The sequence below is a fragment of the Anthonomus grandis genome, chromosome 5, assembly GCF_022605725.1.
Source record: "Anthonomus grandis grandis chromosome 5, icAntGran1.3, whole genome shotgun sequence".
Lineage (NCBI taxonomy): Eukaryota > Metazoa > Arthropoda > Insecta > Coleoptera > Curculionidae > Anthonomus > Anthonomus grandis.
Window position 1 is genome coordinate 18,529,099 of NC_065550.1, and position 21,409 is coordinate 18,550,507.

The 21,409-nt window shown below is 30.6% G+C and overlaps 2 protein-coding genes across 4 annotated transcripts; one reads left to right on the forward strand and one right to left on the reverse strand.

Annotated features, from left to right (window-relative positions):
• Nucleotides 1-99: 99 nt before the first annotated feature.
• On the forward strand, nucleotides 100-5,073 carry LOC126736076 (frataxin homolog, mitochondrial). Its single transcript, XM_050440282.1, has 2 exons — nucleotides 100-537; nucleotides 4,734-5,073. The coding sequence occupies exons 1-2, from the start codon at nucleotides 208-210 to the stop codon at nucleotides 4,989-4,991; spliced, it is 588 nt and encodes a 195-aa protein (XP_050296239.1). The 5' UTR covers nucleotides 100-207; the 3' UTR covers nucleotides 4,992-5,073.
• On the reverse strand, nucleotides 5,070-21,057 carry LOC126736073 (double-stranded RNA-specific editase Adar). Of its 3 annotated transcripts, XM_050440279.1 has the most exons (10): nucleotides 20,733-21,057; nucleotides 14,368-14,424; nucleotides 14,029-14,313; nucleotides 12,823-13,083; nucleotides 12,503-12,727; nucleotides 12,271-12,427; nucleotides 11,694-12,216; nucleotides 9,501-9,652; nucleotides 7,567-7,897; nucleotides 5,070-5,792 (listed from the first exon to the last, which is right to left on the reverse strand). In XM_050440279.1, the coding sequence occupies exons 1-10, from the start codon at nucleotides 20,848-20,850 to the stop codon at nucleotides 5,685-5,687; spliced, it is 2,217 nt and encodes a 738-aa protein (XP_050296236.1). In that variant the 5' UTR covers nucleotides 20,851-21,057; the 3' UTR covers nucleotides 5,070-5,684. The 3 variants fall into 3 exon arrangements, with proteins under 3 accessions (XP_050296236.1, XP_050296235.1, XP_050296237.1); XM_050440278.1 differs by having other exon boundaries at nucleotides 14,029-14,424; XM_050440280.1 differs by lacking the exons at nucleotides 14,029-14,313; nucleotides 14,368-14,424 and having other exon boundaries at nucleotides 20,733-21,054.
• Nucleotides 21,058-21,409: the final 352 nt, after the last annotated feature.

Below are 21,409 nucleotides of genomic sequence, written 5' to 3' on the forward strand. Positions count from 1 at the left end.
CTTAATAAACGTAATTATCCGCTGGATACGCAGCGGAATAAAAACTATACTAGACAACTAAGATACCTATAACCAATTTGGAACTCCAAGTACTCCCAAATATTATTTTAGGTTATATTTGTGTTCTGGAAATGATGTACACTTATAAACTATATAATACTATAATTATACTCAAATAACTAGATTTCTTTAATTAAAATAGTCTTAATGTATTCAAGGCATTTCAGGACGTTATGTAAAAATATACCTTTATGGCCCGGAAAGTCGAAAACCCTTAGAAACGCAGCCACTTCTATCAATCCCAATCAAGATTTTCACAGCTTCCCAGTTCTTTTTAGACCCATTGACAAGGAACAGGAGACTCATCAAATAACTGTGGGTAAAAATTATTCAACTACATTAGCACTGGAGGATGAGCTAGTGGATTCAGCTACTTTCGAAAAAGTTTGTGAAGAAACCCTGAATTCATTAGCTGATTATTTTGAAGAATTAGTAGAGACTGAATCTCAGTTTGAAAATGCAGATGTTATGTATGGGGTAGGTTTTATTTACCTATTGTGTTAACAATATTTTGTAAAACGTATGATGTTTTATAACCTTACTCCTAAATTAAATTCTTAGCTACAACCAAACTAAAACTTAGTGTTGACTTCACTATTAATCACAAAAAAATATTTTTTAATGTGCAGTACTTACAGTTTATATATATTTCGTCTCTGACTCTGCATCATTCTTAAATAATTTTTTACAAATTTTTTTGTCACTTTTTTAAAATTTTGTATGGTGTGTTATTTTAATATTTTTACCTCACTATTTTTGTCTTGGTAATGGTAACACATTCAACTAGTAGGTACCAAAACCATTTATCTGTATTTTCTAGTACAGTAAAAAATTCATATAACATGGGATTCAATACCTCAGTGAACCTGCCTATGCTTTATTTTGATTACAAAAAATTGTAAAAATCCTAAAGAACATTGTTGACCCCCTTCAGTTTGGACCATTACTTATAAAACAACCTGTATAAATATTATTTTATCTGTATGCAGGGTGGTATTTTGTGCTATGGTATAATTTAAGGGGAGCATTCCTAAAGAATTTACAGGACTGTTCCTTCCCAGAAATTTCCTCTTCAAATTATAACACACCAATAAGCACACCTGGAAAAATATTAACCATACAAATACAATTTAACCATACTTACTTGTATCGAAAAATTCATATTAACTGAGATACAAGGTGGTATATAATATACATGTTTTTTTCTGATAACTTTGAAAAAATCAAACATTTTCGCAGCAAGTTTGGTATTTGGAGGGAAAATATCACAGTTTTGCATAGAATTTTTTATGTACCATTAATATACATATATACAGTGCTTTCATTTCAAAACGATCCACCCTTAATAACTTTCTAACCTCACTTTAATATGTCAAATGGGAACCCCCATCGTGTGATACATCATAGTAAGCAGCGTAAAATTCTCTATTCAACAGTACCAAAAAAAATGAAATCGGTAAATGTGTAACAACGGTGAACGGTGAAATCGGTAAACTAATGAAAACGGCAAATAGTTAGTGAAAATCTCTAGAAATAATGAATATTTTATTTACGCCAAACTTTGGTATTTTAAATGAATACTTTTAGTGTGGTACCTACATCATTTTAGAATTCTTACATTTTTTATAATAGATCATCAAAAAAAATACAAGCAATTTAGAAGTTAAAATGTGTAGTAACAAACAGTACATTTAGTTCAAGCAAATTATTTATTTTTTTAAGTAAAGAATGTGTACCGTTATTTGCGAGAAAAAAGAGTGTCTTCAAATTTTTTGCAAAAATCTTTGCAGTCTTATAACTTTGTATGTGTATTTATTTCACTTATATTTTTTGCGAAACCTACCTAATAGGTACAAAAAAACACTGCAATACCTTACATTTTTAAGGCGTTTAAAACGCAGGCGATTTATTATTGTTAAAAGTGTCAGTTTGACGCGTGCAATTTTTCAATTTTAGTTAAAACAGTGAGTTAATAAAATGGTGTATACGCTAGCCGAAAGAATAGAAATAATTTTCCTTTATGGAGCTCAAGATCGGTGTGCTCGCAGAACCGCGAGAGCATTTAATGAAAGGTATCGAGATAAAAACGTGAGCCATAAATACGTATTAGAATTGATACGAAAATTTGAAGAGACGAGATCGATTTGCAATAAGAAAAAATATGAAAACAGACGTGGTGCAATCGAATGGCCTGCGCGGTCTCCGGACCTAACCCCACTAGACTTCTTCTTTGGGGCTACTTAAAAAGCAAAGTTTATAAAACCCCACCTGAGAGTATTGAGAATTTAAAAAATGGAATATTTCAAGAATGCAGAGAAATTAGCGGGCAGACCCTTGCCAATGTTCGTAAGGAGTTTGAAAATAGGCTTTTTTATTGTCTTGCTAATAACGGCGCGCATTTAGAACATTTAATAAAATAAATTTGTTAAACTAATTAAATTTGTTTTTCTACCCTACCGATTTACACTTTAATTGCTTCTTGGTCAATCAATTTTATTTTTTTTTACAACCATTGATAGCATAATGAATGCCCTTTAAAATAATGTATCACACCATGGGGTAGCCATTTGAGATACCAAAGTTTGGCGTAAATAAAATATTCAATTTCTAGACATTTTCGCTAACTATTTGCTTACACATTTTACCGATTTCATTTTTTTTGGTACCGTTGGATAGAGAATTTTACGCTGCTTACTATGATGTATCACACGATGGGGTTCCCATTTGACATATTAAAGTGAGGTGAGGAGGTGAATGACAGAACTTCAGTAAATGCATAATTAAACGTCCCCCTGTATATCTAATTTGACGTGTTTTTTTTTTTATTTTTTTTTTTTTAAGAAAGTTATTAAGGGTGGATCGTTTTGAAATGAAAGCACTGTACATTCTTCACATCATCTTTATACTTGCATGTGTGATACCTTTTAATGTGTATAGTGTTCTGTCCTGCTTTCAAAATTCAAATTTGTTGATGTCTTAAGAATATAAAATCTGAATATCCAACAGTTTTATTGAATTTTATTATTGCTGCTATTGTGAATTCCCTCTAAGTAATATTTAAATAGAAAAAAATTGTTCTGGTTACATCAAAAACTTCTATTTAAGAACAACTTTGACATCATTTCCTATCACTTAACTCTACAACTCATATTAGCTGTTAAATATTAAGTCAAAAATGAACCAATGTGTTAGAAAAAAATGTCAATTTAGTTAAATAGTAATTTTTTTGCCTTAATAAAACAGGCATTAGAAATTTTCCATTAAAAAAAGGCAAATTTAAATAGATGCAAATTAATAGTTTTCACTTGGTATTCCTTTTATAGTTATTTGTTAAAAAGTTAAATTTAACTAGTACAAGTTAAATTTAATTTTTTTTGGCATAATAAATAAATTTAACAAGGCTTATGCCACACCTTCAACACTAGGTAAAGTCAATGTAAAAATAACATTATTGTTTCAGAGAAAATACATTAAAACTCATCAATAGAATAAAATTACCTAACCAAGGTAGAATAAAGAAAAAATTACCATACTGTATTGGTAATTTATAAATATTTACAAAATAGAGTACAACAATTATATTAGGTCCTTGCAACACACAAAATGATCTTGGTGTGATGAGTGAGAGCATGTGATTGATCCTGTTATACATATGCACAAATTCACTTAATATTAATGGTTTTATTCATACTAAAAATAAAGTTGAAGAATTTACATTCAAATGGTTCAGGAAGTTTGGAGATATAGTTGTGAAAAAAATTATTAAATTGCCTTTAATACCTACAAAGATAATTCTAGCACTAGAGTTTGTATTTATAGGGGACTACAATATTAAAAAACTATCAGAACATCATAATTAAGTTAAAAGGACTTAATTGATGTTTAAAAGCAAAAGTGAAAATAGATTTTTAACAGAATGGAATGAAAATATAGGGTAATACATATTAAACTCTCTATTTTATACGGTATTACACCACTATGTAAACAATTCAAAAATAAATTCAAGAAATTGACATGTACTTAAAAATTATTCATGTATTTGACTGACACTTTTATCTGTATTTTTTGTTAATTTATTTAATCTATTGGGCATCCAATAATTTTTAATAAGAGCACCAATAATATTTACAGGAGCTAGAATTTTATATGTCAACCTGTGAGCTCACATCTTTTCTATATTCTACCAAGGATAGTAGTAAATAATCCAAATGTTTAGCCAAGGCATTTTAACTATTTTATCACTATATTTGGAAATATTTTATCCCCAAATGTTTTCTTTATTTATTCTTGAAACAGTAATCCTTGTATTAAAAGAGTCTTGGCTAATGTTTATTGCCATTAAAAGACTGCATTAATAGTTGCCTATTCCTTACTCTAACTTGGTTAAGTAATTTTTATTGATGAATTTAATTTTATTTTTTTCTGAAACAATATTATTTTTACTTTGATTTCACCTAGTGTAAAGGTGTGAAATAAGCTTTCTTGTATTTATTTATTATACCAATTTACAATAGCGACAGTAATAAAATTCAATAAAACTGTTGGATATTAAGATTTTTTATTTTTGAGACATAAAAAAAATTAGAACTTTGAAATCTATTCATTAAACTTAAAAATCCATCTATATAAAACATATAGAATTTATATTTTGCAATAATAAAATCTCTTTTTAGGCAGGTGTTCTCACAGTAGATTTAGGAAAACATGGAACATATGTTATAAATAGACAATCGCCAAATAGACAAATTTGGTTGAGCTCACCCACTTCTGGTCCTAAAAGATTTGATTTTAGTACAAAAGAAAATTGCTGGATTTATAAACATGATGGTCAGCATTTGCACGAAATATTAAAAAAGGAATTAGAAAACATATTAGGCAAAGGTGTTACAATATTAAATTGTTCCTATAGTAGTTTAGGAAAAAACAGTTAATTTATTTAGTTATATTGGTTTACTTTGTTTTTAGTAGTTTTGTATGTAACTCTGTATTATGGAGATTAAAACACAATAACCACTTAAATCTTTTTATTAATCTTTAGAATAGTTTATATACACTATAAAAGTAGCAAAAGCAGCAAATTATTTCACAAAAATACATGAGGTGTAAAAAATAACAATTAACATGTGAGATGTTAAAACTTATTGCGTTATTTAATAGCATGTTTAGGTAAGTAAATCATCAAGGAAATAATAGTTCTGTGTAAAGTATACATTGAAAAGAGGAAATAAGATTTTAAATTGTTTTGACAAGATTTTACCATGAGCAATGCTAAAAATATGTAATTGATAGTGTAAATTTTGTAATGGCCACATGCGTTTGACAACAAATTGGTATCACCTCTAAATAAAATGCACTATGTTTTTTGTTAATAAGACTCTCAACGGAAAAATTCTAAAGAAATTCAATTGTATCCTTAAAAATGACAGATAAGCTATCAATTATAAAGAGTCTACTATTATATAATCTAAATCATAGTTTGTACTATCACAAAAATTTAATAAAACTAACATATTCCTTATATTTATAGGACTTGTATCTTAATGGACTCAAATCAATCACAAAACTTAATACTACGTTCTAATTGATATCGATTTTACGTTTTCTTGTAGTTGCTGTTTCGAGTTTTACTGACATGATTCCGAAAATCCAAACAAATCTTGCTCTAGAGGTTTGGTAACCCAGTTGCCAAGCTGTGCCTTTCTAAACGCTTCATAGAGGGCTGTTCTAGCTGCCTACAACCAAAATTTTCTTTGGACGGTCTTTTCAGTTAAAAAATCAACGTAGTCAACTTAAGTCAATGTCGCAATCTATATTAGTTTTTTCTGACCACCAAGAGGCATGATCAGATCTATTATTAGAAAGAAACATAATCTTACATAAAAATGAACTAATTAAATATTTAAAACCAATTTACCAATTAAAACATAGTAACATACCATATCATTAAAATGCATTTGAAACATAATAGTTTTAATGTGAAATTGTATTTTGCATTGCATTTTTTTATAACTTTTATAAAATTACTGAATATATTATTCTTTACTCGTTTAGAGAAAAGTTAGTACATCTTTAATTAGATTGAAAAAATTATATTTTTAAAGGCAAATAGGTATATTAACTAACAAAAAAGAAATAAGGGTAGTATTTTGTTTGCTAAAGATACGTTGTTATTTTGGATAGTGTTGCTGTCGTTACAATTTTTATTAAAAGATGACAAAATACAGTTTGTATCTGAACAATAAATATCAATATGTTATACTTGCGTTACCAAAAATATTCAAAAATTACTTTCCACTTCACTACACTTTTAAAATATAAAAACTTACGTTTCAAAACTGATAAAAGATTAATACAAATTAACGCAACACCATCGACTAAATACATAATGTACTATTCGGTAAAGCACTAAGTAATTAAATAAATAATTTAATTATTCATTCTATAGTCATTTTATAGAATTTATATTGACAAGTGGCCAACTATATAAAATAAATAATATTAATTATTATAACATAAGATTAGATGCTTTAAAAATTATAATGCATCAACGTAAAAATAAGTACAGTCTGCCCTCGATAATCCTGAACTTCTTCCAAAATCTTTTCCTACTTAGTTTATTTATCTTTTGCCTTGTTCTTCATACTTTGCTACTTCTTTTACTTTGCTTTTTTATTAAAATTTATTAACGTTGAAACATAGTATAGCCGAGCATTTTTTATAGATTATAGAAACAACAAGCTTCAAAGTTTATTTTCTGCTGTTACTCTAAGCACATGAATGAAGACATAATATAGGAAATTATTTGTCAACTTTTTATTGAAACTTCCATTATTTTTTTATGACTAAAACCTTCAGTAGTGTGGCTTACTTTCCTATTTAGTAACAGGATTTAGGGAGTAATACTCCTGTGGAAGATTTAAGAAGAAATGTTGAAAATGAAGAAAAAATACCAAAAATGTCAGTGAAGAAAAAACAAGAAAAGCTAGAAAGAAAAAAAATAGTAAAGTAAAAGTTTTGAAATAATTGGATGCAAAAATATTAAAACAACTAGATTGATAGGGTCGTTGACTGTGCAGATAACTTATTACCATTTAAAAAACCTTATTGTAGATGAAGAAGATAATTAGTATTTCACTCAATTTACAGAAAGAAGTAAAAATATATGTTTGTTATATTTTTGAAACTGCTTTCTACTACTAAAAGCAAATCCTTATTTGTTATAAATCCAAAATGTTTAATAAGAATATGAGCTATTTGTATTATACTATTAATTTCATAATATAATTTTAAATTAACTTGAATAGAAAATGTAAAAAGTATTTTGGTGAAGCGATGCAATTAGACAACTTTTTAATTTCTATTAGATGGAGAGGATCAAAATAAGAAATAAAAAAAACGCAGAAACAGTGATAAGAGATGTAACCAAAAACAATAATATGTAGTAAATATTTGTGTATTTATTTAATTAAATTAATTAGATATATTATTCCTAGTGGACCAACTTACCACATAAGTGTGTATTGACTCCTTTGCATCGTAATACGACATCAACGACACCTTCTCATTCGTAACCAGAGGCAATTTTTCGAACAAATTAATGAACCGCTGTGCCAATTTCTGTTTGCAAACAATCGAAACCTCCGATTGTTCTGGTTTTCCCTTTTCAGTCGAAACAATTTCGGGCTTCTCCATGCCGCACATCCAGATGACTGCAAAATTGGGAGCCTTTTGAGCCTGTCTTGTTTCGACGGACGTCGCCTTTAGCATTTGCGGCCGGTTCAGGAGAAATGGGGGCGGAAGCCCCTGTAAGGTGTTTTCAACTCGCCCGCATATAGCTCTAGATTATGATTTAATTTACGGTGGTATAGATGCATGGAGATGATAGAATTTAAAATAAACTTAATACCTTTAAAAGCTGAACACATGCTATACAATTTTAAAGAAAAAAGACCATAAGTAAATTAGTATTTATTTCTATGTCGGTATTTACCAAAGCCTTTACGAATAATAATTTTTGTTGTAATACAGGTTAATTCAAAATAAACGTAAACCTTTAAGGAGCGTAAGTCTTGCATAAATTACAAAAGAGTTCGTATGAATATGACTTCGGAAATTCTTAAAGGAGCTACGCCACTTCGGCTGGGGCACCAAATTTTTTTTTGCAATATATTTGTAACCAAACATTAAGTACTGAAATTTGGGGTATTATATACTAAATTATTTAAATTTGGTACAAAAAAAGGTATTTTTAATTCATGTTCACCGTTTACGAAAAGATGTACGGTTTTGAAAGTAAATTTCACCGTTATCTACCAAAATTGTTTTAAATTTAATGTTTTTAGTAAAAAAATAATAAATATGTTAAATTACAATAAATTCTCAAAAATATTGCCGTTAGCTTCCCTAAAAACTATTCCTCTTCGTAAAAAATTAAGGTGAACGCGTTCCAAAATTATTTTATTTTACCTTTCATTTGTTAGTCAAAACTGCTTTAAGATTTGGAATTTACCGTTGAGACTAGCAAAATATTGTCTTGAGCACCTATCTCTTTTGAAGTGAATCATAATTTCGTAGAGAAAAAAATGTATGTTAGATATATTTATCTAGCCCTTAAGCATGAAAGATATTCAATTATGGTATTGGATTCTTTTTCAAGCCATGGTATGGGCTCTTTGCACTGGAAAAAGGGAATAAATTTAGGTCTGGGGATATACTACGAATTGTCAATGAAATCTATTGAGAAATATGTATTTTATGCCAACACGAAATGACTTGAAACAATCTTTAAAAGTCGTATCAAATTAGCTGTATAATAATAAATACTCTTATTATTGCAGACAGAAAAATCAAAAGTATAACAATTTAAGTTATTTATAGAAGGGTACAAAAAAATATGTCACAAGTAATTACATAATCCAGTCCATAATAAAGAGTTGGCACCTCTTTATAATGGATGGATATTTTATATGGAATTTATATTTAAAATTATGAATGAAAATTAATTGCCTTTAATTTCATTTTCAACGCTTTAAAAGTAACTGTAAATTTTCGAACATTCACTTTCAATATTTGTTTCAATAAAAAACTTAATATGTCCCTCTATCAAAGTTCTCTCTTTCAAAGATGAGTTAATATTGGAAAATACCAATTGTGTCCTAAGTTATTTTATTGATTTTAAATGAAAATTACAAATGTTTGTTTTACAATTATACGTGCACCTCGAATGTGTTTTCAGCTTTTAAAGGTACCTAATTTATTTCATATTATATCACCACCATCGGTCGAAAAAAGGGACGCCAAATCCTTGTGCTAACAAAAAAGTATAGTAGCTCAAAAAAATTCCTATTAAAATCAGTTATTATTATAAATCAATCTCTTTAAGTAGTGGAAAAATGGAATATATAAGGCTAGTTAATAATTTTTGAAAATCTTGATTTTACCTGTATAAATGAGGTTCTTTCATCAGACTACCCAAGACGAGACTCTTAAGATAAATCGGCTCAATAAAGTGTGACAATAGAGCTCCTTGGAGACCAAGAACGTTCCATTTGCATATTTTATCGGAACAAGACATCGTAAGAAGTCGTTCACCCTAAAGTTTGAAAATTTGGATTGGTTAAAAAGAATATACAGGGTATTTTTAAGGTATAGTAATTTATTTTAACACCTTGTAGGACTCGTCAAAAGAAGATAAACAAGAAATCACCTGTATACAAGTCGCATAATAAAAGAGTTACTTCACATTATTGAAAATTATATTTTTAAAATCTTTATTAAGTTAAATGGTTACCGTTTTTACAAAAATTATTCAAAATCGCATTTGTTCGATTAACGCACAATCTTGCCCGTCGAATCCACAACGCTTTACAATCTTCGAAAATGAAATCCTGATGTCAACGATTTAAATCACAAGAATTTTCAATGTGCTCTTGAAATTCTTCTGGAGTATTTTCTGCTCATAACATGATATATCAACTCTTTCAAATAGCCCTAGCCCCACAGAAAAAAATGGCAAAGGCGCGTTAAGTCTGGGAGCGAGGAGGCATTTATATTGACAATTAGATCTTTCTCTATCTCATGTAAATGTGGTCTCGCCTGTACACAAAATTAAAATTTTCATTTCTACCGAACTGTTCACAATGCCACTGGTAAAATACAACTCTTCTAGGATGATCTTCAGTTCTAACGCTTGTAGTTCTAACGTTAATAATGATAGGTATAATACTGTTCTTGTCGTATTGCCTTCCACAATTTACTATGAGAAATTAACTTGAGCTGCTATGACTCTAGTACTCGTCTTTGGGTCGTCTTCCAACTTTTTTACAATTTCTAAAATATCTTTGTCCTAATTTATTACATTTCCGGTTGAGCGACTCGTCCAGCGTGGCCTCCTCGTTCTTTTAAATACCCTGTGTCAGGAAATCTAATAACTAAAGTTACAAACATGGAAAGAAAACCTTTCCGCATACAACTTGCATGCTGCCGCTGCATTTTGTTGTCACTCTCCATAGGTAAGTAATATGTCCATTATAGCCACTGACATATAAATTCATTGTTTGCACATGCGCTATTTTTCGCACAAAATAATGAGACAAATGAAATACGCACTATTTAAAGACTGATCGAACTAAAGATGCAAACTATCCAATAAGACACATTTTGATAAACAGTATGAGCAGCAAACAAAAGAAGAATTTACACGGCATTCGCCCAGAATATCAAAAAATTTGTTTATTAACATACTTATTTTTTCAAATGTTTAAGGTTTTACTCTGTTTAGTGTTTATCTCTTTTATTATGCAATTTTTATATAGGTGATTTCTCACGTGTTTCCTCAATTGTTTTTCTTATTTTTATTCAAAGAACTCACTCCTGCATTTGCAACACCATTACAGTCATATGTCCGAAACCACACAGCTTTTCCGCTACAAGGTGGTAAAATTTAAAGGACAAAAACATCATCAGATTAGGGGCCAAAATGTAATTTATGCATGACGATTGATAGATTTTCACCACATTTTAGTTTGGTTGATTAGAAGTATTTGCATATTGTATATCCATATCGTTGAATTCGCTGCCTCCACGATCCCTCGTTTCTTTCTCGGGAGGCAAAATCAAAAGTTTAGTTTATATCACCTTAATCGAAAAGTTTTGGAACGAGGAACCGCTATTAAACACTTCGCAAGGCAAAATCATTGAAATTGCGCCAAAACATCCAAAAACTTATAAATTATAATTATATACTTATAAATAATTTTATGCGAATGAGCATTAATTAATTCATTGGATTCCTATTACACACATTCAAATTTATCTTTTCTAGCGTACAATTGCTGTAGGAAACTAAAAATTAAAGAATACATAAAAATGACGGTATCAGATCATTACTAGTTATTATTTATTTCTTAAATTTATTCAGTTTATTTGAACCGAATAAATTGCTAAAATGCTTTCACGACCTCTACTGTAAAATGTAATGTCTGTTGAAATCAGACATCAGAAACTGCTTCCTAATAGAATAGAACCTGCATAGCAATTTTCAATAAATTGAATGACTGCACAAGAATACTACGCACACTACTAAATTTGTGCAATACTAAAGAAACACTCTGTATAAAGAAAGTTTAACAAACCTGAATGATTCCATCCCAAGTCTGAATACCGGAACCGCCCTTGATCGGGATAGTTCCTTCTCCGGATTCGATTTTGGTACGCAACAATCCTCGAGATATTCTGTTCGGGTGCCGATCTACCGAAGAGTCTTCATGCGGACTGAAGATTCTCGCGTCACCGCACGGAGCTGTGTTGATATACAGGTGAAACTCAATATCATCTTTTAATCTGTATCCTTTTTTATCGTCTTTTTGGATAAATATTGAAGCTTCACAGGTCTCTTCATTTGTAAGAAGATTTAGCTGATCATAGAAGAAATTCACCAAACAACGCCTAGCAATAATCTCTGCGTGCATATCATTTAGGGAAGATCCGTTAAGAGATATGTGGCCGCCAGAAACGCATTTCGTTCCGGTGGTGACGCAAATTACTTCTGCGCCCGCCATTGTGGGACCTCGGGTCATTACTATGCCTGCCAGCACTTTTCTGCGTGAATGCTGCATATCTCCAGTAATAATTTCCGCGAATTTATCATTTACCATTCTGCAAAATAGTATTCAGAAAACTGACGGAGAGCAAGTTTAAAATAATTCTAACCTTCCAATTTCATCTGCTTTTAACATATTTTCGGGAGATGTATGTGAGTAAATATCCGATTGTCCGATGTAAGATCCGCTCGCGGTTGGAGTATAATTAATTAATTTTACTAATGCGATTTTGGCAGCGGATGCTTTAGCGTGTTTTTTGCTTGAGCCTAGAACGAATATTGGAGGAAATAATTTATTACGAGAATACAAACTAGTCGAGTTACTTGAAGGTCTCAACTTACCGGTTCCAGAATATGTTTCACCATTAATATTAATACAAGCTTTAAATCTATTTACAGAATCTGCCTCATTAAACGTGTAACTGTAGACTGCGGCAGGGTAAAGTTCATTTAACAACATAACTGGGTTTTTGTCTCTAGGCGCTCGTGGCACATTCTCTACTTTGTCACTGGTAAAATCTATTTTGTTCCCTTCTCTGCTTCTCATGGAAGTGGAAACTATTGTAACTAAACGTTTTACAAAAAAGTCAAAATCATGATCATAAAAATCCCTTTAAATCACAATAAAAAATAAATATTCATAAGGCTCTCTTTATACTTACCATTATCAGGAAATTGTATAAATGCCTTTAAAGCCTCTTCTGCTGATCTAGTTCTGGCAGCCTTTTTAGAGGCGCCAGTACCGTAGTATTCTTGGCCATCCACCACAACACATACCGTAAAAATAGGACTGTGTGGTGGGCCAGACGAGCTTACCACTTCATATTTCAAGCCTACACGCAACTCGTTTAAAATGGAAACTGGATTTTTGTCAGTTAAATTGATTTCTGTCTTTTCTCGTTTAGGTGGGACTGGCTTCTCATCTGAAATTAAGGATGAAATAGCAGAAAAAGATTAAAAATTTATAAGGACCTAAACTACCCTAATAAAAAATAGTTTCATTTTTATCATAACCTCTAATGCCTCAGTGTTTCTCGCAATTTTTTAATAAGAAGAACCTATTCAATACTATAGGTTATGCAAAAGCATACAAGTAAATAAATAAAAATAACAGAAAAAAAAATGTATGGAGGTATTAAAGCTAATGTTAATTTATCTTCATAACTGGTTATTATGTTTGATATACGGTTTTTTAATATAAAAAGTCCTAGTTAAAATAATAAATTAGCTACAACAATTTAAAATTTGAGGGAAAAGTATTGAAAAAATTAATACATATATAGCTAAACTAGATTTAAGACTAAAAACCATGCAAACTAGACTACAATAATCATAAAGACTACAGGATGTTAACCAAATCAAAATATCGATCAATATCCATCCAACCAAATCAAATAATCGGTCAAAATATTGTCCTAGATACCACATTATACACCACATAAATTGCTCTACAAATTTATATATCCCTATTCCACAATTATGCCAAAAAAAAATCTAATTTATGCTATTGCCCATACAAAAATTACACATGGCTTGAACTACTTGATAGGGTAATAAACTAGTATTATTTCTAAAATTTTAAATATATCTAATCGTCTTTAAAATCATTACACGATATATTTGTTGAATATATCTTGCTAAATAATAACAACAGGTTAATAGATTTATCTCACAAAATAAATAAATACTTAAAAATTAGCAGAAAATGTGAGTCAATGTATTTTTGTTGTGGCATAACATCTAGACTTAAAGCATTCAGCATTAAAGATAGTTAAAATATTTAATTATACACACAGTTAGAACATGAACTTAAATAAAGTAGGAAAAATTTTGCCCAGTTTTCCTCCACCACCTTCATCCTCAATTACCTTCACCTTCAATAGTGACTTTTGTGACTTCATTGGTACACTCATCAGCATCCAAAATATTATTATTGTTATTATGTTTACTTAGTAACAATGCATCATCCAGGACCTGAGAACCATTATCTGATAAGGTCTTTAATTTAAAAATATCGTTCAGAGCATTTAATGCTGCAGCATTTCTTGCAGCCTTTTTTGAAGGCCCTGATCCATAAAATTTTTGGTCGAAACTGTTTATAGAGAGAGACAAAAGGAATGCTGGGCTATGAGGTGGGCCAGTCACACTTTCAACTTCAAAATTTAAGGAGGTGAATACTTCATTCAGTACTGAAATTGGGTTTCTACCTTGAGAGATCTGCTGAATTTGCCCCGGTTTGATGCTTATGCTACATGGAAGGTTCCCTAAAAGTTCACAACTGTGCGTTATTTATCCAAATCTTCATTTTCAGGAAATAATTCAACAGAATAGTTCAGTTGAATTATGTAAAATAAAATAATACTTGGCTTTATGCAATAATGAACAGATTAACAATTCTTCTATTTTTTTAGCCATTATGATAGCTTTACTGCTTGTTTTATTTTATTTTCATATATGTAGTTTTAGTAAATGAAAAAAACAGATATTTATTATAGACAACATGAAAATCTTGGAAATATTAATAAATTTATACTTGATTGATATTAATTTGGATTATAATTACCAGATGGTTTATATATTTGTAAATTTTACTTTACAGTTGTGTATAAAAAAAACTACATGGCATTTACAATTACTAAGATAAGTAAACAGAATAGTAATATATTAAGATACCATTAGTCTACCTGTCAGAGTATTATTATAATTTAGCCAAATATTACAATGTAACAAATAAATTATATGCGGGTTTACTCCTTCCTTGAACACTTTTGATAGACATACTACTACTTTAGATAGACATACCTACTACTTTCTGTATATTTAATCTTTAGAGGCAGTCAGTGAAATATTTTTATGCCTTTATAGATAATTGATTTTTTTATTAAAAAGTAATTCTTAGTATTTACAAACCCAAGTTAAGATATCTTGTCATTCCCATTGCACTGTCCAAGATGCTACCAATTTCTTGGTAGCCTAAGTAGTTATTAAAATAGTATTGAACATGCAATAGACAAAATTTTTGAGAATAGCTTACACCATACAGCAATTAGTTTTGACCTTTGTTGTGCAGAAAATTCTGATGATATGATATATGAGGAATATTTTTATGATTTTGGTAAGGGAGATTACATAGCAATTAACGATTGTCTTGCTGGGATAGACTGGAATCAATTGTTTTTGGGAGAGACATCTATTGATGTCATAGTTTCAATTTTCTATAATGTGATCTAGTCCTCAATGGAAAGGTTTATTTCTCTAGAGAGGTACAAAAGTTCTTCTTTTCCATCTGGGTTTTCTTCAGAGCTTCGCAGTTTGATCATAAGAAAGAAACAAATTCACAAAAAGTTTAAAATTAGTGGTCAACAGCAGGATTGTGATGAATTTGTATTGTTGAGACAACAATGTGAGTACTTAAGAGAGTTGTGCTATCAACAATACATTAATAAGGTGGAAATGAATCTCGCTGGCAATCCAAGGTACTTCTGGTCATATATTCAAAATAAAAGAACTGGTTTTAGTCTTCCCTCCAGAATGACATACAATAACAGGATTAGTATGAATATCTCGGACACTGTGAATATGTTTGCAGAATACTTTTCATCCGTCTATTCGGATGAGCAAGTCAATGACATACCATCTTTTGATTTTGATAAATCAATTTGTCTGAGCACTTTAACTCTGTCAACGCAGGATGTTTATGAGGTTATTACTTCCTCTAAGAATAAGCTCTGCGCTGGACCAGTTGGGATTCCGGCATTCTTCCTAAAGAAATGTGTTTGTGTTCTTACGAAACCAATACTGTTCATTTTTAACAAATCTCTAGGTACTGGTTCTTATCCCACTCTCTGGAAGAGAAGTTTTCTAAAATCCATTTTTAAATCTGGTAGTAGAAATGAAATTGCCAATTATCGGGCTGTGTGTAACCAATCTGAGTTGCCAAAGCTGCTTGACTGCCTGGTCAGTCATAGGATTGCCTGGAGTTTTAAATCTTTATTTAATCCTGAGCAATTTGGATTTATAAAAGACAGATCTACTGATGCTAATTTGGTGCTGTATGTCAACTACCTCTACCGCTGCTTGGAGAAGGGACTTCAGGTTGACTCAATATATACAGATTTTTCTAAAGCTTTTGATGGGGTTAACCATGGGGTACTTTTGCAGAAGCTTAGGGCTTTAGGTATTGTGGGGCCTCTTCTTCAGTGGATCTCGGGATTCATTAGAGGTAGAACCCAGATTGTTAATCTTGGAGGTACATATTCCTCTGAAATTTTGGTGCCATCTGGGGTGCCACAGGGCTCTCACTCGGGCCCTGTTTTATTTTGCCTCTTTTTGATTGATTTAGTTTGGAAAGTTGAAAATTGTCGTGTGCTAATGTTTGCTGATGATGTGAAGCTATTTAGGCTTATCACATCCCTTTCTGATGCTGTGCTCCTGCAAAAAGACCTCAATTTGTTCTTTGATTGGTGCCACTTGAATAGAATGTCCCTTAATATCAATAAGTGCCATAAGATTAGTTTTTCTAAGCAAAGAAACTATTGCTTTTCTTTATAAAATAAATAATGTAGCAATTGGTGTCAAAACAGAGGTTTCTGACTTAGGAATATTTATTGACTCCAGGTTGTCTTTTAAAAAATCACATCAATCAGGTGACTGGTAGAGCAATGAAAATGCTGGGTTTTATCCAACTGTCTACAACTGATTTGTCTTTGTTTACTTTTAGATTACTTTATTGCTCTCTTGTTAGGCCCATCTTGGAGTATGGCTCAATTGTGTGGTCCCCGTTATATAACTGCTACATTGAGCAGATTGAAAAAACTCAAAATTAATTTTTAAGGGTGGCGGCTTTTAGATGTGGTTACAGGAGACAGGAGTATTACTATCAGTGGGTCAGGGATAACCTGAACTTACCCACATTAGAGTCACAAAGAACATTACTCGACTTATGTTTTATGCATAAGGTTTTAAATGCTACTATAGATTGTCCCGAGTTATTGTCTCTTTTTAAACTTAGGGTGCCTTCCAGATTGAATAGACAATCAGAAATATTTTCAGTCCCATTCCACCATACCAATTATGGCATTAATGAGCCAATTACACGAATGGCTCGAAGTGCTAATGGTCTGTCAGGACAGATAAACTTTTTTGACTCTAGGATAACATCTTTTAAGGGGCAGTTAAAGAATATTATTTCATAGGGGCTTTAATTAATTAACTCATCTACACCTTTCACTGATTTATAGATAGTTTTGTATCTGAATATATATGTTTGTATGGGTATGCTATGTAACACTTTTGTAAATGGATTCCGTTAATAAATAAATAAATAAATAATTTATTTTACTATTCATTAAAATAAAGAGAAAAAAAAATATGTAAAAAAAAATTATGTTGGTCAAAGTAAGAATCTCCGGAGCCCAAGTTCATCTTGTAAATCTTAAATCAAAAAATTTGAGCAATAATTTAGTGTAAAAAGTGTGTGTAAAAGACTTTTATGTAAATATGTGAAAATTTAGGGAAAAATAAAAAATTGCCAACTTTAAGTTCAGAGTACTTTAGAGAGATGGGTTGTATTCATATGATTTGAACCAATGATATAAATCTCACCATTTTAACTCTTAAAACTTGGTTATATTCACATAAATTTGTATAGCATGCAACCAAAGCGGTTTCAGCAAATGTTTTTCAGTTGAATTGGCCTTCATATCCATCCTTTTGTACTTATCATATTAGTCATGTTTCATATTGGTAAGGTATCATATATAAATACAATTATTGTAAGGAGTAAGGTAATGATTATTATAGCAGCATGTCAGGAAAATAACTTTTTTTTTTCAATTATGTGTAATTGCAATTGCTGCAAGAGTTTTGTCATTTTGACCAAAAGATGCATAATAGACAGAATCGTCAGAGAAAATCCTGGAGAGATTTTTTGTCAAGTCTAAACACATTGAGACTGGCAGAATCAACTACTAAGTTAGAGGAAAAGCAAAGGAGATTATTAGAATAGCCAAATTGTTCAGATTATCTGCGGTGTCAAGACGATTAAAGGCCATGCCAAAGTTCTTTTTCCTGTTTTCTCTGTCATTGTATTCACAGAATAGTTCATTAATGCTATTAGCATTATTGTGATATATGATTTCAACACAATTTTTGCTCAGATAGCACACAACATAATATCAAGTCTACCACCAACTAATAAACATGTTTCTTCCTATTTACAAAATATAAATACAGTCTTTCTTTTTATAGTACAGTCTTTATTTTCTGTTTCCACAATTTCAGAAGTTTGTGATGTCATAATCAGGTTAAAAACTCACGAAGTTCTGAGCTTTATGGCATAAGTTTACTAAGCTTAAGAGAATTAAAGATTTACTTATAAGACTTAACAAAATTATTTGATCGCTGCATATTGGAAGAAACTTTTGCACAATCATTGAAAAATTCAAGGGCCATTGCACAAGGGTGGGGTTTTTAACAAAGTGAAAAATTACAGACCCTTTTGTATAATCCCCTGATTGAAAATATATTTGAAAAAATTCTCACTATTCAAATAAGTTCATATTTCAAGCATAATGACCTTTTCACAAAAAGCCAATTTGGCTATAAAAAAAACAGGTCAACAGGGAATGCAATTGCAGTATTGCTTGAAGCTATCTATCAGGGTTATGATGAGAGTTTATTTGTGGAGTCCATCTTTTGTGACTAAGGCCTTCAATTGCATCTACCATAGCATTTTGTTATCTAAGCTAGTCCATTATGTACTTTATGGACCTTATAGAGGAGTACATAACACACCACAGGCTATGGTTTATGACAATAATCTTTCTGGTTTTGAGGAATGCAACATTGGTGTTCAGCAGGGATCTGTTCTGGGCCCGGTACTCTTTCACATTTATGTTAACGACATTTCTGAAGGGTTGCCTGACACAGGGCTGGACTTGTATGATGATGATATAACTGACTTTTGAGACAGACAAAAACTTGGTACATGCTATGGATAGAATTGAGGAGATACAGTCAGGGATTTTTAATTGGTTTCTGGCTAATCAACTGGCTCTTTAAAAGACCAATAAGTTTCTGTTTTCCTTGAGGGAATATCAGAATCATATAGATTTCATAAAATTCTTAGGTGTATTGATACCCTTTTAACTTGGAAACAACATATTACAATTAATTCAGGTTAGGTATTACACAAGAATAAATACTAATAACTACACAAGAATTTACAGAAGCTGGTTTTCTCTCAATTATTATTATCCAAGATTTTACAACAGACTACCTGTCACAATTAGGTCATTCAGTCTCAAACATTTTAAATGCAAAATCTAACAAAATTTACAACAAAATTCATTTTATTCATATGATGAGTATTTTGCCTACACATTTTAATTCTCCATGGTCAAAAAAATTGTTTTTGTTTATAATGCCAAACCTATTTTTACCTACTGTCTTTTTTCAGCTAGTTTATAAGTTTTATATTGATATTGTATTATTTTCTTAACTTGTGTAAAATGTTTTTATTTTTTTTTGGCATGATAACGTGATTGTTTGAACATTGTAAGTTTCCTTTTCAAGATGAGAAATTGACATTGCTGTTAAAAGGCTGTTGTTCTGATTTAGAAGATCATTCTTTTCTTCCACTTCATAATTTCTTTAAATATTTAATTTCTGAGAAGACTAAGATTTGAAATGATTGCTTATCAGGAAAATATTTTCTTATCAGGAACATTGTTGTCAATTAGCTTAAGCTTGTTGAATTTCTCCTTTGCAGGAAGAGCACAACAAAATGTGTGCACAAGATTGAAGTAAAAAGATACATAACTTGGTAACAGTCTATATATTCATACATCTGTTATTCTAATTCAAAAATATTATCAAGGAATTTATTTTTAAAACTATTTTTTCTGACAAAATATATGGATAATATGTAATAAATCTCTATCCAGAGTAAGAAATTACACATTGCCAAAGCAGCATGAAAGAAGAGTAAGCTACATTGAAACTATGTTTACAAATACACTAATAAATATTTGTTTACTTAATATTAAAAAATGCACTTTTTATGTAATTAAAACCTAAAATACATAAAAACACCTTCAACCACTTAATGCAACATTAAATGTAAATATTGTGAATATATATTTTATATAAAATTAAATTGAGACCCAGTCCATTTATCTATTTAGATTTTAGATAGTTGGTACAAATTTTTGATTTAGTGTGAATCTATATGAATAATAGCAATGTTTTGATTTAAATCACTAAATCACTAGTATGATTTAGATCTCCCCACTCTATTCTTTGTGATTAATAACAGAAGTTGTTTTAAAGTTATAGATTTTAAATGACGGTTTCAATGTTAAAAGAAGTTTTGTTAATTGCACTCAAATTTTTAATCATAGGTTTCTCAACAAAATATGTGTATTTTGTTTAAATCCAAACAAATAATAACCTTGTATCACCTTGGTATTCACTACTTGTTCACCAGATAAAAAAATGTAATGAAATACTAAATTTCAATGATAAGACATTCAACAAGAATGCAAACTTGCTGTGTAAAATTAAGTTTTACCGTTCATGGATCGTTTTATTCCCCTTTGTCCAGTTCTTTCCCTGTGGGCCTTATTTCCATTTTCTTTGGGAAGTGATGTTTCCATAGTGGTGATTTCTGTGACTTGTGTGTTTACCATGTCTTTGAATACTGATGTGACGCCTAAATGAAAATGTGCTTAAATCGAAAGTAAAAGCACTTGGGAATTCCTGTTAGCATTAAAATCTCGCCGGCGTAGAGAGCTCTGAAATACTTCCTCTACTGGCTTGGATAAAAAAAAAATTAATAAATGTTTTTACTTTTTTCATCCATAAACAAGTCTGCGGTTGTCACTTAACTTGACAGTCGATGATCGGAAACTATTAGCCTGAATCCACATTGATACGTAATTACGGATCCGTTGAGACCACGTGATTGCTATCAGCCAATAAGAGACCCAAAATGTTTCACGTACTTACGTGAAGGAACACAGGGATAGAAGTTGGTTAATTCGAACTTCATTCCGTATTTTTAGTCCGTTTACTATTTTTTTTATTGTTATTTTTACCACATTTTTTTTAGTTATTTTGTACCATTCTTTTTAGAATGTCGAGTTTGGGTTCGATCCCGGGTTTCACATATTTAAAATATGACAATTGCGACTTTTCAATTTATAGTCAGTGTCAAAATTAGATAGAACACCAAGGTTTCCTAGTATA

Bases quoted from the DNA above. Each gene is read 5' to 3' on its own strand.
- LOC126736073 (XM_050440278.1), bottom strand. From the start codon at position 20,850: ATGGTAAACACACAAGTCACAGAAATCACCACTATGGAAACATCACTT. The intron at 12,728-12,822 runs GTAAGTATAAAG...TAAAACGTTTAG, and splicing joins TATACAATTTCCTGATAATG to TTACAATAGTTTCCACTTCC. The intron at 5,793-7,566 runs GTAAGTTGGTCC...TTTTGGTTGTAG, and splicing joins AGTCAATACACACTTATGTG to GCAGCTAGAACAGCCCTCTA.
- LOC126736076 (XM_050440282.1), top strand. From the start codon at position 208: ATGTATTCAAGGCATTTCAGGACGTTATGTAAAAATATACCTTTATGG. The intron at 538-4,733 runs GTAGGTTTTATT...ATCTCTTTTTAG, and splicing joins ATGCAGATGTTATGTATGGG to GCAGGTGTTCTCACAGTAGA.